Source organism: Uloborus diversus, chromosome 5, assembly GCF_026930045.1.
Source record: "Uloborus diversus isolate 005 chromosome 5, Udiv.v.3.1, whole genome shotgun sequence".
In the NCBI taxonomy this organism is placed as follows: Eukaryota; Metazoa; Arthropoda; class Arachnida; order Araneae; family Uloboridae; genus Uloborus; species Uloborus diversus.
The window spans coordinates 64,858,333-64,879,353 of NC_072735.1; the positions used below are offsets into that span (position 1 = coordinate 64,858,333).

At 33.3% G+C, this 21,021-nt stretch overlaps 1 protein-coding gene across 1 annotated transcript; it reads right to left on the reverse strand.

Annotated features, from left to right (window-relative positions):
- Positions 1–1,204: 1,204 nt before the first annotated feature.
- Positions 1,205–20,235, reverse strand: LOC129222188 (ninjurin-1-like). Its single transcript, XM_054856655.1, has 2 exons — positions 19,874–20,235; positions 1,205–1,522 (listed from the first exon to the last, which is right to left on the reverse strand). The coding sequence occupies exons 1-2, from the start codon at positions 20,093–20,095 to the stop codon at positions 1,301–1,303; spliced, it is 444 nt and encodes a 147-aa protein (XP_054712630.1). The 5' UTR covers positions 20,096–20,235; the 3' UTR covers positions 1,205–1,300.
- Positions 20,236–21,021: the final 786 nt, after the last annotated feature.

Below are 21,021 nucleotides of genomic sequence, written 5' to 3' on the forward strand. Positions count from 1 at the left end.
GCGTATCACGGCATAACATTTGCATTTATTTTTGAATAGCAATGAAAACTATAAATACCTTGTCTCTCTTACTTTGACGACCTGTCATTTTTCTGAAAGATCGATAAGTTCCAATCTCATCTCCTGCATGGTCCTTAAAACTTTAAACTAGAATATCTCTTTGAGTTTTGGTCACACAAATGTCAAGTTTTTTGTGTTAGTAATAATTTTCAATGGAGATTATTTCTCTAAATATAAGTAAAGGGACCTAGAGCCCGTATAAAAAATTAAATTTCGTATTTTTTGACTCATTTTTATTTTTGCTTCAAACTTTTAATAAATTGACTCTGCATCTGATTTTGAACATTTTTGCAATTGGAAGTATACATCTAGGACTAACGGTTGCGAAAATAAAGATCTTGCAGGTTAAAACGGCACACCCTGTATATTTATTTCAAAGCGAAGATGTATTTTCCTCTTCGTTAAAACTCTTGAATTTTCGATCTTAATTTTTTAATCACAATATTTTTGCAATTTGTCCTTTGCTTTAAATGAATTTTATTTTACTTATTTAATATTAATAATTATTTTTAAAAATTAATATTAAATTATTTTTTGGATTAAATAATTTTTTGTTTTAATAATATATTTTATTTTTAAAAGCCTGGGGTTAAAAGTGTATCTATCCCCTTGCAGCTCCCTGTCGGAGCTTATGGACATAAACGTGTTATTAATATTTTTGTGATGTATTTTATAGTTAGTCCTTATTTAGTTAATTTTGATTTTTAAAAGCCAAGGGGTGTGAGAATGCATCCCCTTACTGGCCCTAATGGACATAAACATGAGTTTAATAATTTTCGTGATGTATTTTACAGTTTGTACCTTTTTACTTAAATTTTATTTTTAAAATCCAAGGGGAGTTCACATCTTACAATTTCTTTGCATAAATGTGAAATTAACATTTTTCGTGACGTACTTAGTAGTCTAAATATTTTGTAGTTTGTCTTTTGTTTAAAATGAAATTAATTTAATTTATTTAAAAAATTATTTAATCTTTATTGGTATGTATTAAAAAGTTACAAATTAACATATTTTTAAGTAATTTCGTTTTAAAACCAGGGGATGCATGTGCACTCCTCTACTCCCCTGCCACAGTTCATGAACAACAGTTGAGTGAGAGCGTCTGCTAATTATTTAATTTGAAAGATCAATAAATAAATAACCCTTTGTAGTGTCAAAATATTTATTAACAATGATTTTGTAGCGTGTATCATATAAAGCAGTAGAAAAAATTGAAGTTTGTTTCATGACATGAGAAGTTTTAAACGCAACAACTCGAACAATTGTGATATAATGATTGCTGTGTTTTAAATTGTCCTGATAAATGATGATTATCTGTAAAAACGGATACAAAGACGTGGACGAAAGTTGACATAAAAATTAACCAAACTGTGAGGTCATTTAAAACATCCATGATGCGATGCTGTCTCTCATCCTCAATATCAAACCTTTCCTTTACAACCAGAAGCACTCCAATGGAAATCTATGAAAAAGGGGAAAAAGTTTATTTTGTTTTATTTAAAATATTTCAGAACTAAATAGAAATAGTAATCTACAACCCAAATTCAAAATAATAGAATATCAGAACTGTTTGAACAAAACTTGTCCCTGAGTCGGGAAAAATGAACGCATGCAAATTAAAAAGACTAAAACTCGTTATTCATGAATGGGTGAATCAATTTAAACAACTTTTCAGATATTATTTTAACAATTTATGGATCATTAACACATTGGAAATATAGATAGATTTTTTTACATGGGTCAAAAATTAGAATAATCTATTCATTCAACTTAAATTTTAAAACGTAGTGAAAATATTTGCATACCTGTTAACCTATAGTTTAACACAAGTATGGAGCTTGGCTCCCGGATAACTTTACGTTCTTTTAAAAGCCTTTTATTGCTCAAAGTGGTTCGTCAAGGTGATGAATAGGAAAAAAACGAAGTTACATATTGTATCATTTCTTAAAGTTAGAAAAAAAAAAAAACTATCCAACTGAATTCAAATAAACGTTTTACAATCTATGGTACCTAAGTTTTTAAAGGAATATAGAAGGACGGACCAACTAAAAAATAACCGAAGTAAACGCATAGGCGGATTTAGGACTGAGTTCCTGGGGAGGAGGGGCAGGAATTCTTTTTTTTTGGAGCAACATTTTTATTGCCTCCCACTCCCATGCTTTTGTCTGTTTCCTATGATGCATAAGTCCATGCTTTACTTTTTTGTGTGTCGTTTTCATTAATGTGTGTTTTCATGCTGTCCTTTTCGAATTGACCTTAAGAGATGGAGCTGGCATCAAGAATCAAGAGAGTGACTCAGGGCTCCCTTTTAAGTGGGAAATAGAATATCTCCAATTTTAGGGGTCCGGGGTTTTTTCCCCCGGATGAAATTTTGTAAAATGGATATAAAATTCTGCATATTGAAGCCTTATAAAGGTTAATTGGACAGACATAGAAATTGATAACTAGACTATACAGTTATACAGTATTGTTCAAACTTTAAGAAACAGTCATTTTAAGTTTGAAAGAAAAAATAAACTATAGATTACAGCAACCTTTATTATCATTACAACAATCTTATCATTTACAACATTAATTATCATTACAACAACCTTTTTTTAACATGTATAGCCTGGAGCAAAGGAGAGTCAGGGGACATGATTCAGTTATTTAAATGTATCAAAATGAAAGATGTAAATGGATTAAATTTTTGCGGGGAAAGCAGGACGAGGGTTAATTGTTTTAAGCTATTTAAATCTCAGGCTAACTTGGGAAATTACGAAAAACTTCTACTTTAGTAGGGTCGTGGGTACTTGGAACAGCTTGCCGAAAGAGGCGGTTATGAGCAAGGGGATGGATAGCTTTAAGAGGGACACATTGATCTTCATTGAGGACTAATTAATTGACTCTGACCAGTCTAGCTGGGCCCGAAGCCTGTTGCTGGTTGTCTCATTTGTATTTGTATTGTAAGTAGTGCAGAAAACCAAAAGGAATAGAGGTAGTGTATCATTTTTTTCCCCTGGCTAATCAGATTAACAATATGGTGTAGAAGTAATTGGAGCCCACTTTGCTTAGGATTTTCAAAGACTTATCTAATTATTTTCAAGGACTCTAGAATAAATAAAATTATTTAACGCACTTCATTTATACCTTCCAGTCTCTGATATTTTAGTACTTGAATGTAAATTTTTACAGTCCTGTTCTAAATTTGTAAGAAATATTTATTTTAAATTTAAAAGAAAAAAAGAAACCATAGATTTCTCATGATAACTTTTCTTCAGTTGCAAGTGGGGCAGAAAACGAAAAGAAATAGAAGTAGTGTGTATTTTTCCCCGTGCTAAATAGACAGACAATATGTAGAAAAAGTAAGATAAAAGCAATCAATACAAAAGAATTCCCAAAATACTGCATTCGGGATTGAATAAATAGATATGAAACAAGAGCAAGATATGAAACATGTGAGTTACAAAAATGTATTTCAAACAATATGTTACAAACGTGAGAACCATGATTTTTACATTTTTAATACAGGAGGTGGCAAGGAGCTGAATTTGACATATTTCGGCATTCCTCCCCTTCTACCATTTGTTAGAAATTTTAAAATTTAAGGTTTGTAGCCACACGTTTCCAAATGTTCAAGGTTTTCAAGCACTTAAAAATGAAATTAGTTTTTTCAAGCAATTTCCATTTTTTAAGGAACAAATCATGAGTTTTCTTTTTTTTTTGGGGGGGGGGGAGGAAGGGAGTTAGGAATCCACTTCAAAGCAGGGGCCCTAAGCAATAGCTTGTTTATCTTACAGGCAAATTCAGCCCTGTTTGTAATTCACTCTTACCTGCAGATTTTTCCTTGATTTTTTGTAATTTTTATGAAAATTCGTCAGTTTTTACGGTGAAAGGATTTTTTCGACTTTACCAATCTTTGTTAGGTTTTTATAGACTTTTATAAAATTTCAGCAAATTTTTCCAAAACTGTTGATGACTCAATTATTTAGATTTCAATAATGACAAGGACTGTCTCGCTTAGACTTAGATGATTATGACTTACCTTACTTTTTAAACAGTATTTATAAAGTAAGTAAAATTGTACTCTCCCTCTCAGTAAAAAGATTTATTTAATCAGAACACTCAGATAACTGAAATTTATTCAGTTTATGATAGTATTTATTTTCTCTCTCTCTCTTAAAAAAGAGAGAGAGAAGGGGAAAAAACTATGTTTTTTAGAATTTCTCAAGGGCCAATTAATCTACTAAAAACAAATATTATGCACAAATATACTTTAAATAAGGACAAAAATCATAACGAGTAGATCGTTCTGTTAGCGCAAATGAGGGGGGGGGGAGTTTTTTCCCTTTTGCTTTGGATTCTAATTTGTTAAAATAATCGTCAATTATTATAAAGTGTTGCGGCTTAATGTATAGCTTGTTTAGCATATATTTTCATTCATATACTTGCCCAAATGGTTTTCAGTCCAAAATAGTGAATTTAGACACATTTTCAGCACCCCAGTGAGAGCTGTGCTATTTGTATTTAATGTTCTAATGTTCTTTTTTTTTTTTTTTTTTCATCCTTTTCTTTTATCAGAAAAGGACATTCGCTTTTCTCTTCATTTTCATTAAACTATTCAAAAAAGAAAAAGTCATGATTTTTTTGTTTTAAGATTTTGGAAGATGTGTTGTTACTATATAAAGTCCTCCCAAAATTGGGGTGCATTGCCCCCGATGTCTCTCCCCTATAAATCCACCCATGCCCTTCTAAACTATTCAAAAAAGAAATAATAATAATAATTTTCTTTTTTTTAATTTTTGGAAGGTGTGTTGTTACTACATAAAGTCCTCCCAAAACTGGAGGGGCATTGCCCCCCTCTGCCCCCCCATAAATCCGCCCATGAGTAAACGAGGTAGAAAAATTGTAACACCTGGCAGAGATGAACCCAAAATAAAGTAAATTGTCCAAAATGATCTTTGAAAAATGCTTCTTACGTCCATAAATGTTGGACAGAATGTATAGTTATCTTATGCACATCAACTATACTTGGACGGTTGCATAAACTGCAGTTTTAATTACGAAGTAAGACCAAAAATAAACATGAAGCAGAAACGTGCGTGACTCTCCTGGAGCAAAGATAAGCTCATACTAGGGTAACAAGGTTGGAAAAGTATTATATTCAGTAATGAATCTTTTTTTTTTTTTTTTTGAAACATCTGTTTAAAAAAAAGGTGTTCCGGGTGTGACATTTAAAAAGAAAAGCGTATGAGAAATCTTGTGTAAGACGCTCTTTCCACTTGACACATCTTTCTTGGTTTGTGGGTGCATGAAGGCTGCTTGAATTGGGAAGTTATATATATCTTAAAATAAAACAATGCATGACTTCCGCTGTTTATCAATAATGCACTCACTGCGTGATACTTCATCTGAGGCAGAGCAGTTACACATTTAGTGACGCATTTTATCTTTCAGCAAGATTCTACTCTGTGTCACATCTCTAAATCGACTCACATATTTTAAACAGAAAGAGGAATTTCGGTATTAAACTGGTCAAGCAACTCTACCAATCTCAATGCGATCAAGAATTTGTGGTACCGTCAAATCTGAAGAAAGCGGTTCAAGATCTGGTGCCGCCAACATAATTGAGCTCGTTTCCGCATTGAAGAGGGTATAGAAACTGTCAGAAACGATTAATGTAAACATTGGTAGTAAAATCCGTGTAAGAAAGGATTAAAGCATTGAATCCAGCAAAAAATGACGCATTCTAGTATTGATAATGTTTTTTTTAAAGTGCTTTTCCCCCTTTAATTTGAAAAGTCTAATTTTTTGACTCAATGTAAATCTTCATCACTATAAACTTTAGGATTATTCGGTCTAAGATTATTTTTAATTGAGTATATTTGAAATGAAATGCACACTTAGAGGTCTAAGAAAGTTGACACGTTCATTTAAATACTAATTTACACTTATATTTGGTTAGAATAAACTTTTTTACAAAAAGTGTGAAGTATTCTATTATTTTAATTTTGGATTGCATTTTAAAGCAAATGCAGGGCTGCCACTGGCGACTGAAGCTACTATTTATAAAACGGCAACTATTTTATTAAAAAGGTGACTAAAATATCTAAAATCACCACCCTTCTTTTTTTTTTTAAACTAAGGCAAAGAAAATGAAAATTCGCTTTTCGTTAACTTCTCACATTTCAAAAAAAAAAAAAAAAAACGGGGAAGACGGGAAGAGGGTAGGCTGCGTTTTCCTTTTTCTTTTTTTTTTTTTGAAAATAAAAGTTATTTTTTTTTAAACTAAGGCAAAGAAAATGAAAATTCGCTTATACGTTAACTTCTTACTTTCCAAAAAGGGGGGGGGGGGGGGAGAGCGGGGAAGAGGGGAGACTGCGTTTTTTTTTTTTGAAAATAAAAGTTTTAAAGTGTAGGAAAAAATGAAATGTAAAACATATTTCTGATCAGAAATGTGTGATGTTCATATTTGTATATGAAAAGTTTCGTTTTTAAAATCGCGATTTTCGTTAAGGGTTCATTTTAGTGTTTACGATTTTTGCAAAAAGTTCATTCCCGCTACTATTATTTTTAAGCACTTTTATTATACTTGGCCTGATTGTCACGGAGAAATCTGAGGACTGGTTTTGCTTATACCTCTGCAACTAGACCACTTAGAGACTTCGGGATTTCACTAAATGATTTGCTTAATCTTAAGGCACAACTTAGCGCTGAAAAATTAAAATTCTAGAATAAAATTATTATTTCGGTCAGGATAGAAAACAGCAAATTTCATGTAATTTCCTTATTAAATGTTTAAATATATAATCCACTAGCAAAAATACCCGGCGTTGCCTGGGTCAGTAATAATTATTAGAAAAAATCGTTACTTGCTTTTGTTTTTTGTTTTAAGTAAAAAAATTTAAAACATATCTTTTTGACGTGATTAAAAATCGAGTTTCTTCCTTACCCATAAAACTAAAATAGCAATAAGTATAAAGAACAAAGTAGTATTGATTTAGAAACGAAAGCACTATATTTAAGCATATACAAATTTAAAAAACATGAAATTAATCTTCTCATGTTTAAAAAGATTAATCTGTTGATACTTTTTTTTTAACATGGAGTCTAAAACCTTCTCTGTATGGCTAATTAAGTACGAAGTGATTAAAAAAAAGTAGCTGCGCTCGTAATCCCCTTATACTTGCTTTAGTTATTTCGGGAAATTTCAATTATTGTGGCTCTTGGTGCGATTTTACCGAATTTGCGATAGTCGTTTCGAGGTACCTTCGATGATGCTCCCCCATTCTTTCCTTACTTTGTAAAACGATATGATATTAATTTTCGTTACAGAGATATCGTCGCCAGATGCTGAGATATTTTTGGTCACCATAAAATGGCGCTAAACAGTTTCATCCGAAATGTTACCAAAATAAGTAATAAAATTTGGTGATTGTTTGAAATTGTGCAAAAAGGAAAATTAATGGAAGTTTTTGTGCTGTTTATGGATTTGCCTAATTTAGTTGCTGGATTATTTAACACAGTAAAAAAAGTCTTTTGAAAATTCTTTGATTGGCGATATTTTGTTTACATGGTGAAAGCTGAGAAACATTATGACGTAGTCTTCGGCTTCAAAAACAGCAACGTTGAAAAAACTGCCAAATGCATCAGCTACGGAAATCTTTCTGCAAGAATTTTGGCGATCTGCTGGTTGTTTGGATAATGAGTAAGTGTTCAATCAGCATAAATAATAATAAAAACCATTAATTACATTAAAGTTCCGTTTAAATGGAAAATCATCAGCCAAATCATGTATTATTTGCCAATCTTGTGCAAAAATCTTACTTCAAGATTTGACTTGAGAAAAGCCTTGAACAATCACGAAAAGCAAAGAAAGTCAACAATACAACAATTGTCGCTATCGACAGGGAGTTGAGATGATACACTAAATACTGTATTGAGTTGAGGAAAGCCTTCGAACATGGATCTAAAAAGCTCATAACTCGTTTTTTATTCTACTTAGAAATTTCGAACAGGTGCCATCTTCAGCAGAAAAATCAGAGCTTTCGATGGACATATAATGTAAATATGTGCAAGTATTTTTTCATCCCAATATTGAGAATTTATACAAAAATTGTGTTTTATTGCCCCCCTAAGGGGGTTTTGCCCCCCATAACGGGACGAAAACTACCCTATGTGTTATTCTGATGCATAAGCTATATTATTGTAAAGTTTCATCAAAATCCGTTCAGTAGTTTTTGCGTGAAAGAGTAACAAACATCCATACATCCATCCATACATCCATACATCCATACAGACAAACTTTCGCATATATAATATTAGTAAGATTGTTAGAAATTTCGTTGCCTTGCAACCGTAACGTTAAAAGCAATCCAAATGAAAATTTTGAATCAAGGCTTCTCTGAAGCAGGTATGCAATTAGCAAGCATAAATCCTAGAGAAGATCAAGGATTAAATTTTAGTGCCAACTGCTCCAAGTTTTAGACACGTATATAGGTTTTCCCCTTTTAGTACCAAGCATTTATATGAAAAATAAGGGGAAGTAAGGGGAAGATTTTACCCGTGGGGGTAAAATTATTCTACATTTGAAATACTTTTACACTAAAAAGGATAAAATAACAAAATTTACAAAAAAAAAAAAACTAATCACTTTTCGTAATGCGCTCAAAAGGACAAAATAATTTTTCTGGGTTAGAAATGAAAATTTAAGAATTCCTGTAGTTTTCGAAAATTCCAAGAAAATGACACCACAAACGAAGAAAAGTGCGGTTCTAGTCATTTTAAGCGTACGCTTCCCAATTGGACGTTTTTATCACGCTTCGCACTCCTTCGCTTCCCAATAAGAAAAATATGCATGTTTCAACACTTAGAGTAATGATTGAAAGCTAGATGATAAGAGAGAGAGAGAGAGAAATTCTCTTCATGACTTGAGCCGCACTTTTCTTCGTTTGTGGCGTCATTTTCTTGGAATTTTCGCAAACTACAGAAATTTTTTAATTGTCTTTTCTGACTCAGAAAAGTTATTTTGTCCTTTTGAGTGCATTACGAAAAGTGCTTAGTATTCTCTAAAAAAAAACTGTTATTACTAACTGTTGTTACAATTCTGACGAATGTCAATAGAGTTTTGCTTTTTAATGTCTTGTAGCTTTGTTACGACATTCTTTTTTTGAAAACGAGCATTCACTTTCACGAGATCAGAAATCTCGTAAATGTGGCATTTCAGTTTCATTTTATGCAGTATGTCTTTTACTTTTGTTTTTAATTAACAATGAGGCAATGCGAAATTTTACAAGAAAGTTTTGGTACTTTTTTTCTTTGGTGTTCTTGTAAAAAAAAGTTAGACTGAAGTCTGGAAAAATGTGTGTGTGTGTGTTTTCCCCTTTCTCTTAAGTTTTTTTTTTTTTTTTTTCAAAGATTGTTTAGGCAAAATTTGCGTCGCGTGTAAACCTAGGCCACTGCTGCTTACATTCCACAGAGCCAAGCTATGACTGTTTATTGAAATCATTGCATATAAATGCTGTTTAAAAAAGGGAGACTATTTAAGAAACTATTTTCTGCATCTGGTGATTTTTTAGAGACTATATTTCATATTTCAGGATTCTGAAGCAACTATATTAAAAAGCGGAACTCAGTAACAACCCTACAAATGTTATTAATTAAAATAAGAACGATACAAATACAAATGTGACGACTAGCAACAGGCTCTTAGCCCAGCTAGGCTGGTCCTAGTCAATTTATTAATCCCCAATGAAGATCAATGGCCCTCTTAAATCTATCCACCCCCTTGCTCATTACCACCTCTTCCGGTAAACTGTTCCAAGTGCTCACAACCCTACTAAAGTAGTAGTTTTTCCTTATTTCCAGGTTAACCTGAGATTAGAATAGCTTGAAACAATGACCCCTCGTCCTGTTTTTGGTGCAAAATTTTAATCCATTCAGGACTTGATCTAAGAAGCAGTCACTAATTACTTTTAAAATTTCCTCTTCTCTGCCATTACTAGGATAAAAATTATTCCAATCAATACCCGGAAAATTGAAATCCCCCATTGTGATAACGGATCCCTTACTAGACATGTCAGAAATAATACGAAACATCTGTTCATCTTGTCCCTGGCTTGAATTAGGTGGCCTATAAATGTTTCCAAAATGGCAATTTTTTGCCCTTTATTGCTCATCAACTCCAACAAAAAAAAACAAGTTTGGTTAAAACTTGCTGAGTTAGGCGTAGAAGAGGGGATAATTTAGTAAAATACTTTGTACTTGGGTTTTGAGAGGAATTGCTTGGCTCAAGCTGAATTTCATGCTAATTACATAGTAATGAAAAGTAATTGACATTGTATCAACAGAAAGTCAAATTTCAGCTTAGATTTTCATTTTAATCATTCTTGATTGAATTGTAACTACTTTTTCCAGTACGTCCGAGCAACTGAAATCCCCTCCCCCCGTTTTAGTGGGTTGTTATTTTGTTCATTTTCTGTATGTAATTTTAAAAAAAAAAGTAACGTCAAAGAAGTGAAAAGATATATGTGTTTCGGGCCCGCGTCTACGAGACCCAATAGCACCTACAGCCTTGAATTTTATACAAAATTACTTCGAGTGCGGAGGGTTTGCACCTTAAAACCTTTTTTTTTTAAGTTTCGAATTAGTTTTTTTGTAATTATTTTTTAAGCTAAAAGTTCCCATAAATTGACTATTAAAAGGAGGAAAGATTTCCCACACCCCTTAACATTCTATGTCATTCGAAAGAGCTTTTTTTTCTGCATCAAATTAAGCTTATTCCAATTTTCTCAATTAATTAGAACATCAGATATAGTAAGTGTTTCTAATTTAGCGAAAGTCCTAAGTTCAAGCCCGGAGCTTAAGAGCAAAATGTTAGTAGATGCAACAAATTTGATCACGGTTTTTTAAATGTTCAAAACAGAGGTTTTGTTATGCTCAGAAGTCCCTTAGCACGTATAGCTGTGAAATTAGGTAAAAGTTAGGACCCTGGAGGAGGAGTGCTCTCAGAAGCGTTTTGTTTTAAAATAATTTTGTTACACGTATTTTTTATCATGCTCTTTTTATCTTCGCGTTGGAGTCGTATTTAATATTATTTTAACTATTATGAGCTTTTTTTTCTGAAATTCTATTTTCTACGGGAAGCGGAGCGGGAATTTTATAATTTTATTTTGTTCAAATCGTAACGCGTATTTTAACCTGATTCCTCCTAACAGGCACTTTAAATCTTCAGGAACGAAATACGATTGCGAAGCAATCTTCGGGGGTTGGTGAGAAGCAACGAGCGGGTGGCGAAGCCCCAGATTTTGTAGAAGCCCGAGATGGTGAAAGAAATTGGATAAAAGGAAAATCCACTGCTTTTTGATGCTTGATATGTTAATAGAATTATGCATTCTGTCTACATTGTTTAGTAAAAAAGAACTTCCGTCAAATTACGCATTTCGTCAAAACAGAATGATTGTATTTTAATCATAATCTAATAAATTCGAAAAGAAAAAAACAAAAAAAAACAAAAAAAAAAAGTAGTTACACTTTAGTGCAAGGAATTTTGGGCAAGTTTTTATTGTAAAAGTAATTAAATCTAAAAAAAATATGTAAGATAATATAAAAAATATATTGAACATAATTTGCATTCTTGTGTTGCATTTAAGTAATAATTATTAATATCATTTAATATGATAATGATTGTTTGCTCTTGTAATGATTGTAGTCAAGAAAACTAGGACTTACTTAAAAGTATTATATTTAACTTAGCGTATGTACAGTAAATTAAATTAAAATAACATTATAAATAAAATTGAAACCGTTCTTGGTTTATGAAAGTACTGCAACATGCAGTGTAATGGACGAGTGTCCAATGTGGTTAAGATACATCAGGTAGGAATTTTTTCTTCTCATGGAGCTTAGCCGTTTTATGTCTACAGTCACCTGTGCTGCCCTCTGCGGACAGCGCATTTGCATATTGGCGCAGACATACTCCCACCCTATCAGGAATTGAGTCCTGATAGGGACTTGAGTCCTGATACATAGGAATAGGAGATAGTTTGCAGATCGGTCTCTGGAAGATCCCTTTAGCTGTCTTTACTGTTGCAACGCGGACCAGGTCGTCCGCTCCCGGGTGAACTTCAAGAACCCTAGCCAAGGGCCACAAACCAGGTGATGAGGCTTCTTTCACTAACACAATATCGTTGACTTGAATGTTGGCATGAGGGGTGGTCCACTTTTGACGACTCTGCAGAGATGAGAGGTACTCCTTTGACCACTGCTTCCAGAAGCCTTTGCGGAGATTCTGGATAAGTTCCCACTTTCCTTTGAAGCTATGTTCGTTCAGGTTTGCTGGATCCGGAATTGAACTTATCACATCACCTGTAAGGAAATGAGAAGGAGTCAAAGCATTTATAGAGTCTGTGTCATTGACGTCAACACATGTGATTGGACGTGAATTCAGAAGTGCTTCAATTTGAGTAGTTAATGTAGTTAGCTCTTCGAAGGTTAGAGCTGTTTCTCCTATAACTCGTTTGAGGTGAAACTTTACAGATCGAATTCCTGCTTCCCAAATTCCTCTAAAATGAGGGGCAGAAGGAGGAATGAAATGCCATTCAATTGAGAACTGTGTCAAGTAATCAACGACAGGATCCGAGCTAAGAGCGTTGAGCCAGGATTGTTCTATCTCATTCAATTTTCGATGAGCTCCATGAAAATTAGTGGCGTTGTCGCTGTATATGTGGCGAGGGGTGCCACGGCGAGCACTAAAGCGTCGCAAAGCAGCGATGAAAGCTTCTGTTGTCAGATCGCTTACTACTTCGATGTGTACTGCCTTAGTGGACAGGCAAATGAAAAGTGCAATGTAACCTTTCGTAACTTTAGCACCTCGACCTTTATTAAATTTTATAGAAACAGGTCCGGCGTAATCTATTCCAGAATGAAAGAAAGCTCTTTCTAAAGTCACTCGTGGTTTAGGCAGATTGCCCATGAGTTGTGAACTGTTAGTAGTTTTGAATCTATGACATTTTATGCATTGATTAACACATTTGTTGATCAATCTTTTTCCTCCTATTATCCAATATGATTGCCTTAATATATGAGATAATAAGGTAGGACCAGCATGCAAATAAGCTACGTGTTTTTCGCGAATTAACAGTTCACAAAATCTGTGTTGTGATGGGATAATGATAGGATGTTTCCTGTTCATGGGTAAGTCGGCGTTCTGTAACCGACCTCCCACCCGTAAGAGACCGTTTCCGTCTATGAATGGGAAAAGTGACCGCAAAGGACTGCGTCTTTTCAGTGGCTTTTGAAGCCGAATGCATTTTTTCTCTTCAGAAAAATGTGTGTCTTGAACCCAGTGAATGAGTTTTTCTTCTGCAGTCCTTGTTTCTGCAGAAGTGAGTGAACCGAGGGTATTGCATGAAGCAATATTGAATCCGATTCTTTTTTTACAAAGATTAATAAATCTGTAGCAATATGCCAAGATGCGAATAATTTTCGATAATGATGAATATTTTTCGACTAGACGAACGAATAGGTCATTTGTTGAACTAGCATGAAAGTTAAACATTGGATTTGATTTTTCCTCAGCTTTAACTGCGCTAACAACGTCTGTAGAATGTAATTCAGCCGTAGGCCAATGCATTTGATTTGAATGTAGCCACTGCGGGCCATGCCACCACAGATCGCAATTTGGTAGACATTTAGGGTCGATACCACGTGAAGCGATGTCTGAAGGGTTCTCTCTGGAGGATACGAAATTCCAGTGAGCTGGGGGTAGAACTTCTATTGTTTCAGAAATTCTATTTGCGACAAAAGTCTTCCACTTACGTGGATGAGAAGATAGCCATGAAAGAACTACCTTTGAATCTGTCCATGCGAAAACGCGAAGATTGAAATTCTTCAACGAGTTGAGAACAGTGAGAAATAATTTTGATAACAAGTGCGCGGCACATAATTCCAGTCTAGGAATGGAGATTTGCTTGAGTGGAGCAACCTTAGTTTTAGCAACCAACAGTGAAACTGTTGTGGACCCGTCGACAGTTTGACGACAGTAAATCACAGCCGCGTATGCTAGTGATGACGCGTCTGCAAAACCATGTAATTCAATTTCGCATTCTGAATCAATGGTGACACTTCTAGGAATAGTGATATCATTTATTTCGTTGAATGATGCCTGAAACTTTAACCATTCGGTTTCCATTAACTTCGGAATGGGTGAATCCCAATCCCCCTTGATAAGCCACAACTTTTGATAGAATATTTTGATTGTAACTACACAAGGTGCAAGTAATCCCAAAGGATCGAAAATACGTGCAGACTCCGATAGAATCCGTCTTTTAGTGTAGGGTGGTGAAAGTGATAAATTAACCTTGAATGCAAATGTATCATTTGTTGAATTCCAAAATAAACCTAACACTTTAGAACTAACGTGTGCATCACGATTGATTTCAAAGCTTGTTTCCGAGGAACATTGCTCGGGAAATTCTTCAAGGAATTTGGAAGAATTTGAATTCCATTTTCTCAAGTTAAATCCGTAGGATTGTAAAATTGACGCAATATTTTTGCAAATTGAAATTGCGTCTGAAAAATTACTCGAACCTGACAAAAGATCATCCATATATACGTCTTCTTGTAAAATGCGTGATATTTTAGGATTAGGTGTATCAAGAGCAATTTGTTTGATACATCTGGTAGCTAGGAATGAGGCGGAAGCTAAACCGTACAGTTTTTAACCTGTACGTTTGTATTTTATCTTTGGCATTGTATCGCCAAACAATTTGTTGATAAGGTTGATCTTCGTCCGATACTAAAATTTGACGGTACATTTTCTCAATGTCCGCAGTGAAAACTATTTTTGGAAATCTGAAGTTTAGCAATATTTCAAAAATATCTCGTTGTAATTTGGGACCCACTCCTAAAATTGAATTTAGCGAAGTTCCGTTTGAAGTTTTACAAGATGCGTCAAAAACTACGCGTAATTTTGTAGTGGTACTAGATGGCTTGAAAACAGCGTGATGAGGCAAAAAACACTGTTCATTTTTTAGAAGAATATCTGAATTCTTTGTTAAAGGCGACATGTGACCTGAATCTTCGTAGTTGAGCATAAATTCTTTATAATGTTTTTCGAATTCCGGATTGAATTTGAATTTTCGTTCCATGGCATAAAGTCGCGAAATAGCCGCGGATTTTGAATCGCCTAACTCAGCTTTCGACTTCAAAAACGGTAACTTCACAACAAAACGTCCATCGAAATTTGTTGAATAATTTTCTTTAAAGTGTGTTTCTACGAATTCTTCTTCCGGTGAAAGAATTTTACTTTTCGCTACTGATACTTCTTCCATTTCCCAAAATTTTCTAAGCTCACTATCAACATTTAATTCGTAAATGTGTAAGCTAGTTGATGAATTTGAATTCGACCGATTTTCTGGCAGTCTTCCCGAAACTAAAAAACCAAAAATTGAGTTTTGAGCGATTAAATTACTTTCCGAACAATTTATCTGACCCGGAAGGAAAATAGAGAATAGGTAATCAGCACCAAGAATCATATCCACTTTACTTGGAAGGTAAAAGTTTTCATCGGCTAATTTAATGTTACTTAAATGTGCGAAATGTTCCTTTTGAATTGCTTCAGTTGGAAGTGGGGCCGTCAATTTATCTAGAATTAAAGCATTTACGGACAGTGTAATATCAGGGTTGAATCTGGAACTTAAATTGACTTCAACACAGCCTTTAGTCAAACCAATTTTAGAACCTGCAAGACCAGTGATGGGGAAACGTGCATTTTTTCTTTTTAATCCCAAAGAATTTAAACAGGAGTTGGATAGGAGCGTAGTCATGCTTCCTGAGTCACACAAAATTCTTAAGGTTCTCGATTCCCCGCTAGTATCTTTGACAAAAACACAAGCTGTAGGTGATAACGCAAATGCAGCTCTAACGGCATTCACAGATACGCTTTTTTCGTTTCGTGTTGGGACATCAGTTTGTTGTACACTAGAGTTTATTTGCGGAAAGTTTTGACTTGAACCTTTCGAATGAAATGCATTCGAGAAAACATTCTTTTGCTCATAACTTTCATGCAGAAGTGAATGATGTTTGCGTTTGCAAAAATGACATGAATAAGAAGAATTGCATGATTGAATATCCGAATGCTTGTTAGATAAACAATTAAAGCACAATTTGAATTTATTCACGAATTGCTTGCGTTCTTTTACATTCATTTCTTTAAATTTCGGACATTTTGACAAATAATGAGAAGTGTCCTTACATTTTATACATCTATTAGATGCACTATTTTTATTACTTCTGGATGAATTTCTAATTTCATTGCATTCGGTTGAATTGCATAATTCTAAAGATACACATTTATTATTTAGAAACTCCAGAAACATTTCAAATGTAGGAAATTCTTCCTTAGTTGTATGTTTCGCCCATTCTTCCCGTGTCTTGCTATCCAATTTTTGTAATAAAATATAAATTAGCCAAATATCTCTAGAATCTGCTTTAGAATCTATAGATTTTAGACCTCTGATAACTTCGTCAGAAGTATCAGTGAGATTGCGCAAATTAGCACAGTTAGCGTTAACAATATCTGGTTGATCCATGAAGGTTTTAATTAAAGACGAAATTATTTGTTTCTTATTATCATAGCGAGCTAACAGTTTATCCCAAGCTTCAGTATAACCAGTTTCCGATATAGGAATATGCTTGATTATACTTGCTGGTTCAAAACACAAAAGCCCTTTAAGATATTGAAATTTTTGAATGTTTGAAAGCCTATTATTTTTATGCACTAATGAAAGATACAAATCTTTGAATGAAGGCCAGTCTTGATATTGACCAGTAAAAGATTCAATGTTTAACTTGGGTAGCTTAAAATTATTACTTATTGAATTACCTATAGGCATACTATCATTATTTTCAATTTGCACTGGATTTAAATTCACAGATACAGTTTCAAGAGCTTTTTGTAGCTTGACTTTGGTTGCATAATACGTTTCTTCGAACTGCTCGATTTCCGAAAGTTCTTCCGGCAATTCAGAATCAGCTTTGTTAAATTCAATGAATATAGAATCTAATCTTTCAAGTTTGTTTCTTAAATCAAATTTATCAAATATTTGTCCTTCGACATTAATGAAGTTAGTTATTCTAGTTAGAGCCGCTTTGGCTCGTCCACGAAGCATTTTAACGGCTTTTTCATCAGTGCCGTGTTGAATTTGTGAAGTTTTATCTTCAGCACTATTGCCGGTCATTTTGAATGACGAATGGTAACCAAAGTCAAACTATTTGATTGAAAAGATATACTTATCTTTGAATTCTTTAAATGTTGAATCCTCGAGTAGAATCCATATGATCTCGCCTGGTGCCTCCAAATGTTTGCTCTTGTAATGATTGTAGTCAAGAAAACTAGGACTTACTTAAAAGTATTATATTTAACTTAGCGTATGTACAGTAAATTAAATTAAAATAACATTATAAATAAAATTGAAACCGTTCTTGGTTTATGAAAGTACTGCAACATGCAGTGTAATGGACGAGTGTCCAATGTGGTTAAGATACATCAGGTAGGAATTTTTTCTTCTCATGGAGCTTAGCCGTTTTATGTCTACAGTCACCTGTGCTGCCCTCTGCGGACAGCGCATTTGCATATTGGCGCAGACAATGATAATAAACTATTTGAAAGCAAATGCTGCCTCATTAGTTAGTAGTAAAGTGTGTGTACGGTGTCTCCTCAGTTTCACTGACACGAAATATGCCCCCCCCCCCTTTTTTTCGCTTCCAATCATACCTTATGATACATTAAAGGGGGGAAGAAATTTTAAATGTCGGCGAAACTGTAGATATATAAAGCAAACAAAACTTCATGAATTAAAGAAAATACACATAGATAAAATTAGTTAAACGTGCACCTTCTCAGAACTAAATACTAATGATGCGACATTTTGATGAAGGGGAAAAAAAACGATGTTTCAAAACATTGATGTTTAAAACGTCGATGGTATCGATACATGGGCCCCTAAACGTCGGTGTTTTTGATGTATAATTGCTGCATAATAAACTCTAAAAAATGAAAAAACGGCAGAGCTAAACTCCCAGTAATCAATTTATTAATTAAGAAGATTCTTTAACTGTTCAAGAAAAGCAAATAATAATGATGATAATTTGTTATTAACATTCCAAGTTACGTAATAAAAGGACTAATGCATTTAAAATCAAACTCATACATTTAAAATACAAAAAAAAAAAGGAAACATCAATACAAATGTTAATTTCCTAATGTCTTTAAATTTCCGTCTGAATAATATAAAAACTGAAAGTTAGTTATTTGTTAATTTATGTGAATCAATTAAGAGAAATTTGTACAATTTTTAAAAGTTGATAACATGCACAATAGGGTGTCGCAAAGTAAGTGAAAGTCAATTTTACGAGTCGCAGACTCTCTTATATTTTTCCTTTTATTTCAAAACAATTGTCAGAAAAAGTTTCATGTATAATTTGAACAACGGCGACTTGCGTCTGAAAGTGTGAATAAGCACTTTTATAGTTTAAAAATGTATTAGAGAACACATTTTCAAACCAACATTTGCAAATGAATACAAATAATTAATTTAAAAAGAAAAAATTAACTGAAACTTGAAAAAAATGCATATTTTGTGTACTATATGGAAGACTTAAATATTGCATGATAGCAAAAATTTTTATTCAGACTTTTGTTTTTAAGTACCTACCTACTTATTGTTAAAAATTTTCAGCTTGATAATTTCTCAAAATGTTACTTAGAACTTTTTAAAAATTTATTGAAAAAAAATCTAATAAAATAAATTTTAGGTCTAGTGCGGACTGCCTAAATATTTTTTAATTTAAATAAATATTTTTATTGTACACTTAGGACTATAAGGGCAACGTTTTACCAACATGAAATTTCGAGGTTTTAAAATAATTTTATTTATAACTTGACCTAGTTACTAGAACACAAGTGCTGGTTCACTTTCACACGCAAGTCGGCACGGATTACCGTTGTTCAAATTTGCATAGAAAACTTTTTTTACAATTGTTTTGATATAAAAGGAAAAATATAAGAGGGTGTGCGACTTAAAACATCAATTTCATTTTTTATGCACCCAAATGCACAAACACAAAATAAATAAATGAAACATAAAAATAAAAAAAAAAAGGAAAGAGAAAAAGAAAATGAAGAAGAGAGAAGGAAACATAACCAGTGGCGCCCCAATGAGAAGTCAAGGGAGGTAAGTCACTGCAACCTTCCAAAAAAAAAAAAAAAAAAAAAAAAAAAAAAACTGGGCGAATTTGTCAATACTATTGTAACATTGAGTTTATATTTTATTTTTAAAACTTTTAAATTCAAAATTTTTTTTCATCCCACAAATTTTAGTTTGGAGCGCTCCTGTACATAATAAATGATTGTTCAAGAACAGTTTTCAACCTTTTTTTGACCCGCCGCCGACCGGTAAGAGCTTTTAAAAAAAATTTCAAACTCGTTTTTTTTTTTTTTTTTTTTCATCTTCTTTCTTTCTTTTTGTTCTGGAAAACGAAAAGAAAGTATTGCATTTGCGGCTCCGTTAAAAACATGCAAATTCTTTTACGGGATAGTAAGGTTTTTTCCATTTTTTCTTTTGTTTTGAAAAAAAAAAAAAAAAAAACTTTCTACTTGGGGACCCCTAAATACATGGGAAAATTTTTTTAAAACGGTAAAGGGTTGTTTCTTTTTTTCTTTTTTACAAATAAAATAGTAATAATAAATAAAGTAAGCCATGCATTAAGCCCTGGGTCTTAGTACAAACAAATGCAAAAATTGAGAGAATAAAACCAGAAAAATCTTACTTACCTCCAAAAATATTGACAATCCAACCAAAATGAGTTTCACAAAATATAAGCTGTCATGATTTCCCATCCTTATAATTTGTGTCATGTGTGCAGCGTTCACGACAATTAGAGCTATGTCCATCGAAATTTGGGAGTAGGATTTTCTTCTGCAATAAGTGCAAAATTTCAAATTTTTGATGTAATTGAGTGCCGCACATATTTGATCGCCTTGTCTACACTTCATGATTCACAAATAAGTGGAAAAACAAAACAAACTTTTTCTTCAACTACGTTCACGACAACATTTCGAATCGGAGAATTTCGAAATTCTCGGCCGCTTCTAGTAGAACTACAAAATAAAAACATCTTTCCAGACAGAGCTAGCTCTGCATGTTGAACAAAACCTGTTTAGAGTTCGCCAACAAATCGTCAAAAACTCGCCAAGAGATTTTTGTTATTCTGAACTTCCTGCTCTCTTTTTTCTTCCTTTTCTACGCAGGAATGGTTTTTTTTCTGTTTATTATTTTTTTCTAACGCTCTTTCAAATCATATAATCTCACTTTCCGCGATTCCTGTGTGTAGTAATTTATTACATTTGCTCTAATTGGCGGCAAAATAATGTACACTCATTCGTATTTCGATACCATTCTTTTTCGGATTGAAGGTTATGATCAGATCGATGAAACACGTAGCTATAGCAACGCAACAACACTATTTGGAAAATTAATATGACACATGTATTTAGCTGCTTTGTTTGCATTGTTAAATTATGACTACTACAACAAATCAGAACACTTATGAAATTCAATTTTGTTTCCAATTTTCATGAGTACAATAAATTCGTGAGGGTTATGGATAAAGCTTTATTACTATCTAATCATAGCTAAGTTATTTCTAAATAATATTTAACGACATTTATGTGCCTCGATCAGCGGTGCTCAAAGTTTTCACTTCTTCGTGTGAAGTAAAGATTCACAAAAAATATCACACTCAAATTTCAGTCTAAATTTTCCTCCAAAAGGGTCCCAAATATAACTTTTTTGGAAGGGGAGAAGTCTCTCAATTTGCTGAACAAAACTCCGAATTGTAACGAGGAATTAAATACGAGCTCGCACACACCTGCATCTAATTAGAAGTTACGAAAGGCATTAAAAAATTAAAATATTGCAA